The following is a 5,904-nucleotide window of genomic DNA, read 5'->3' as shown; positions in this document are numbered from 1 at the left end:
GGTTCCTAGTACATTCCACGATACCAAAAAGCCTTATCTCTTCTAACAATTTTACTGACCCTTGAGCTTTCAACGACCCATTAAAAGCTATAGAACTTAATCGAGTGAACAAGTTATTGAGTTTCTCTTTAACCAACTTGGGACTATTTTAGCATTCAATTGCTTCATCCATTGTTGATTACTTGAGAGTATAAGTATGATTGCATACACATAACATTCCTCCAAGTATATTCACATTGATTTCGGTTAAATGTTTCATTGTTGTAATATTGATTTAAACTATATGCTTCAAGTTCAACACTTCTAGTTTAATAATCACAACATTTGGTTTCATTTGTCTAGCTTAATCATCATTTGTGATTAAGAAAGATGAATTTGTAAAACCACAACTCACTTCATACATCAAATTATGTGCAACTTGGGCTAGGTGCTCTAAGACTTGAAGAGGATTTGCTGCTAAGAGGTAAAGAAAATGCGCTTGCTGAAAGGTTAAATTGTAGCTGCCTGTAAGTGATAGTTTGAGCTAAATCTTCTTTCGGTTTTCTTATACTTGTTAACTGAGTAAATCAACCAAGCTTTCTTTGTGGAAGAAAAAATTACTGGGCCTCATACTGTCATTTCAAGAAGACTGAGGTCTGCAAGCCAATGCCCAAGTGGAGCAAAGTAAAAAATTGTCTAAAAGCCCAAGTGAATATGTTGATGGGTCCAGAGGATCAAAATGAACCCAATAAGGTGCAATTCTAAGCCTTAGTTAACCTCACATATTTAAATAATGGCGATTGGTGGTTGGATTCTGTCTGGAAGGTGGCAATTCTAATCTGAATCTCATATTCACTTATAGGAACGTTGAATTATATGGCTTGTTTGTTCTCTTTACTACTTCAGCAGAACGTGTTAAAAGACAGAACAAAAAGTACGGGAAGACCGTAGTTCAACTAGTCTATGTATAAGAAGAGAAAAAAACGAATTCTAAGGAAAATAAATTTTCAACTTGAAAATGAGCACTGGTTTTGCCTAATCTTTTCTTCCCGACTGATGCTTTAATGCCTTGATTCCTCACTGGAAACCTCGAGGTTGCAAACTGGGCATACCTAAACAAATACAACAAAAGGAAATGAGAGTGAGTTTGCAGAACATAGCAACCTTCTGAATTCTGAAAGGCTAGATTTTAAGGCATTAGCCAACCTTGTTGATACCGAGCCATTTGCTGATGCATTCACTATGGTAAACATGTTTGCATGGCAAGTTGATTTGTCGATCTCCTCTTTTATACCTCATCTGGCAAATCACACACCTGCTTTTCCAAAACTAGTGTTAATGGGCAGATGCCAAAAGCTCAAAAGAAAAAGAGGTTTCCCATCTCTCTCTCTCTCTCTCTCTCTCTCCCCTCAAGTTTTCTGAAACTGAAACTGCTAAACGATAAGGGAAAATATGTTCTTCCTCATGTTACCAATCAGCACTACCTTTTCAATAACTTCTACTACACAAAGTGAACGACTTATCAAATAAAGGAGACCAATTGGGGCACAAACTTGTCCATTTTATCACAGCAATTTTATGACAATATTATTTTCTTTTTCTTTTTTTGTGAAAACAGTGTTAAGACAGTCACCAAAACCAAACAGTAGCACCAGATATTTTACATCTTTTTAAGGATAAGGTAAGAGGGTCCTTCTTTAGAGGTTGTTAAGACAACTCTTGACGAGAAATGACATTCCCAGTCACTCTAGACTTCTAAAGTGCATTGTTAATGATGATGATAAGATAAATCAGCCTCTTTCACAAGTAGTCCAAATATATAGAGTTCAAGCAGGAAAAATTTGTCATTTCTGGTAAGGTAAGCTTTTATGACAAAATATCTGCCTTAGTATAACAAAATGATTTACCAATAGAACCCTACCAAACTTGTTGTAATTCCAGAGTGTCTAGAGAGGAAAAATGAAAAAGATAGATGCAATTGCATTTACTTCAGAGATGAGGACAAGAAAGGCAATGAAAAGGTAAGGTCTGCATTTAGGTTTACTTTTGTAGGCAGATGCCAAGAGTTAGAATGTTACCTCTCTCCAGATTTCTTTCTTGAGAAGAAGCTTCCACACTTGTATTTTGACGTTGGAAGCAAACTAATAAGTTCGTCAGAAAGACCTCGGCTTTGAGTGCCAACTGCCTCACCCAAGTCAAGTAATTCCTGCAATCAACATAAAATAAAACATATCGATAATGTTCATGTAAAGATAACATTCATATAAAGCTGGTAAAAATAAAAGAGGTGGTAATATATAAAAGAGGTGGTAATATACAAGATACGCTTGAAGTTTATAAGGAACCCACTTGTCTTTAGTAACCCCATTGATTTCGAACTTTCATTCATGAACCAGCGTTATACTAAAATTTTAGGTAATTGAAATTCAGTCTATGTTTCCAAAAATAAACCCTCAAACCCGAATGTCACAAAAGGACGATGACAAACCTTGCCTCAAGTATATTAAGCTTCTATACAGAAAAAGTAGGTGACCTCAGTATGTCTCATACCCTAGCCAAGGTATACAGAAGTTTATCGAATATTGCAATAATTTGCTACGGTATGTATATCAAAATATCACCAGCCTTGGTATTGAGACATAAAAGATAAGAACTCATTCACCTGTTTACGTTTATCATATTATACTAATTTCTGAAGCCTCTAAAGTACCTACGGTTAAAATCTTGTTAATGCACAATATTTGTGGTTTGCGTACAATGAAAACAGTGTACCCCTTGATTTCAGAATCTATAGAATCATGAAAAGCCAGTTTTATACACTAATAACTTGAAAGAAGTAGGCGAACAAAGTTTAGGGTGGGCATGAATGTGCAACTTCCCAGGTTTGTGTTAATGCTTAATATTCCTGATGTAGACCAAAAAATCAAAGGTAAAGAAGTTCTACTTCCAACAAGATATACTTCCATCTGAAAAAAGCATGCCATAGCAACAATGCAGGACAGTGTGATAATGTATACATAACAAACCTCATAGGTCATGTTATCAGGATCAATATCCTCTTGCCATACGACCTGCAGAAATGCAGAGAACAAAAGGCTGAATTTAACATAAAAACAGTGCAGGAATTCAAATTTAAAATACCTAGGTGCATTTATTCCAAAACAAATTAGTACTGGACTTAGTGCACAGTAAATATGCATAAAAACTGACCATATGTAATATAGCAGAAGGAAAACATGAAACTGCACAAACCACAAAGCAAGATCCATACCTGAGAAGTATTTGTATTTTGCTGATTCTGAAGGCCTAAAAAGGAAAATAAATTTCTTTATGGTTAGAGATATAGTGTTCCAATGACTGGTCAAAAATGACTTCAGAAAACAAGAATGAAGTAAAGCTTCAATGAAAAGTAAAATGAAATAAGGACATTGAAGATCCATGGAGAAATAAATTGCAACAAAATGCACTTTTGGTTTTAACAGCCAGTGAAAACTGCCATGTGAAATATCAAGGAAAAATGGTGTTTCACAACTCCTATTGGCCGGTAGCATAATATTTATTTGAGTCCATACAATAAGTGGGATACAATTAGGCAGAAGTAAGTTCTGACTAACATTCTTCAGGTACAGCTTCTGCGACTGCATCTTCTTCTTCTGGATGTGAATCAATGTTTGCAGGCTCTTCTGAATTCATCACTGAAGGATGTTCCCAAGTCCTCCTGCTGACATCCATCCTGGGCAAATGATCATTTACCTCATAATAATTACCGTAATAAGAATTACTCCCCGGACCAGAGGGTCCAAATTTGTATGAATGCATATTCATTGACCAGTATGCAGTTTCCTGGACAGACAGAATATAAAAATAACACTTCAGCATAGCTAAAATTTCAGTTCCTCAAAATTATACCGTATTTCCCTCAGAAAAATGATAAAACGATACGGTGACATCTTGAATACAACTCATAGTGTTCTGTATAGTTCAGAAAATTTGTGCGAAAACTCAAAGTTGACAATCCAAATATACATAGAACAAAAGTAATATACATCAGAACATATCATCTTCCCAGTTGTTTCAAAATTAATTGCTGTAGGAAACAACATCTTGCACTAGAAACTACAGATAAAAACGTGAGCAGACTTGGCCTTGCTTCACAGTGATAATGATCATGACAACCTCATTAACTTGTGAGACAAACAAAATTCCATGAATTCCATTAATGATCATTTTAGACTTTCCTTTTATCGAAAAACAAACAATTTAATGCATGTAAAATAGAAAGACTAAACAAATGCATCAAATGCCAAGTTCAAAAGCAAGATGGATCTGAAACAACCTTACACTATCCCACTGCCAAAAGCATGAAGAACCTAATGAGGCAGCGAACAACATGACATCACAGAATAACTTTCATAACAAAAATACGGATCCAAAATGGATAAATCAAACGTGCCTGATCATGCATCGGCATGGCGTGGCCGTAGTTCATCGGTACATGGGTAACACCTCCAAAGAAGTCCATGAAGCTTTCAGTAGGCGTGTAAGGAAAGTCGGTGTCTATGTATTGCACATCCATTTGTCCATTCCCGTTCATTTTGGCACCACTAATTAAACTGAGATTCACATAACAAGCTACAAAACGGAAATGAAATCCTTCAAGACTTGCTCACCAAAAAAACAAATCCAAATTTAAAGAACAAGAGAAACTTTCACAATTTATTTATATTTGTGTATGTATGTTGTATGTGTATATAGCGTGGTATTATGCTCATGGACTGAGTTGTCTAACTACAAATTAATTTAAAAAAATAAAAATCTTTTTTTCCAGCATTGGAAAATAAATGTGTGACAATGTTAAAACATATATTCTTGAAATTTGCCAAATTTAGGGCAAAACAAGCACATGCTCAGAAAGACTGAAGCAGAATTTAAAGCCCCGTTTCATCTCCTAATTTTGTATTCTTGTTTGGATACCAATAAACTGCACGAAAATCAAAGAAATCAAAGCTTCCATACTTTGAAGAAATAAAATTTTCCTTCTTTTTGTTTTGTTTTTCTCGGTAACCAAACGCACGAGAAGGCTTTGGTTAAGAAACGGTACCTCTTCAGCCAAAAAACTCCCTTCTCATTTTGCAGCGAAACAAAAATCTGAGATAAACGCAGCAAAAAAAAAAAACAGAGAGACTGAATCAGTAACTTAGAGAAGCCAGAGAAATTGCACTCATAAAGAAACAGAAAGAAAGAAAAGAAAAAAGAAGAAGAAGAAGATAATGAGCTCATCTTTAATTTGTTCAATTACACAATTAACAATAAAAAAACGAAATGCTTGAACTCGCAGAGAGGGAGAGAGGGAGGGAGAGAGAGAGAGAGAGAACATACATTGATGAGGTTGGAGAGAGAGAGAGAGAGAGAGAGAGAGTAGAAATGGGGGTTTTGGTTTACACTTTGCTTTGCATACACAAGAGACACACAGAAGACTACTGTCTCTTTCTTCTCTCTCAGCGAGCGAGTACCTGTGTCACTGTGTGTGAGAGAGACTCTTTTTCTTCTCTCTCTCTAAAGTAGTTGTGTATTATCCGTAGAGAGAGAGAGAGAGTGCGTGTGTTGGTTTGGTTGCTGTTGTTGCGTTTGGGTTTTATTTATGTGCAATCTATTCTATAATCCATCTATCTTTTCTGTTTTATGCAGCAGAAGCCTATATGTACTTTGCAGAGCAGCTATAGATTATAGATTTTGATATTTCATTTCACAAATAATACTACTAATATTATATTGTCACTGTCTTAGACGGCCATGGCTATGATGCTTGCCCACAGTTTTATTTTATGTGGTAATTATGATCACACTTAACAAAAACCATTAACCGAGTTAAGTATTTCTATTTAATCAATCGAGAGACGTGGGATTCGAATTTGAGAATTCTTT

General features: G+C 35.5%; 1 protein-coding gene across 3 annotated transcripts; it reads right to left on the bottom strand.

The window, feature by feature from the left end:
* Positions 1–811: 811 nt before the first annotated feature.
* Positions 812–5,619, bottom strand: BB (RING/U-box superfamily protein). 3 transcript variants are annotated; one of them, XM_089052691.1, is made up of 9 exons: positions 5,359–5,619; positions 4,996–5,127; positions 4,433–4,611; positions 3,594–3,822; positions 3,251–3,285; positions 3,006–3,050; positions 2,058–2,185; positions 1,186–1,294; positions 812–1,091 (listed from the first exon to the last, which is right to left on the bottom strand). In XM_089052691.1, exons 3-9 carry the CDS (start codon positions 4,571–4,573, stop codon positions 1,041–1,043), a joined length of 738 nt encoding a protein of 245 aa, XP_088908817.1. In that variant the 5' UTR covers positions 4,574–4,611; positions 4,996–5,127; positions 5,359–5,619; the 3' UTR covers positions 812–1,040. The 3 variants fall into 3 exon arrangements, with proteins under 3 accessions (XP_088908817.1, XP_008231277.1, XP_088908818.1); XM_008233055.2 differs by having other exon boundaries at positions 5,081–5,127; positions 5,359–5,618; XM_089052692.1 differs by lacking the exon at positions 4,996–5,127.
* Positions 5,620–5,904: the final 285 nt, after the last annotated feature.

This window comes from Prunus mume, linkage group LG5 (assembly GCF_029339155.1).
Source record: "Prunus mume cultivar Tortuosa linkage group LG5, ASM2933915v1, whole genome shotgun sequence".
In the NCBI taxonomy this organism is placed as follows: domain Eukaryota; kingdom Viridiplantae; phylum Streptophyta; class Magnoliopsida; order Rosales; family Rosaceae; genus Prunus; species Prunus mume.
Note: the sequence above shows the minus strand (reverse complement) of the source record. Positions and strands in the feature narration are given on the sequence as shown.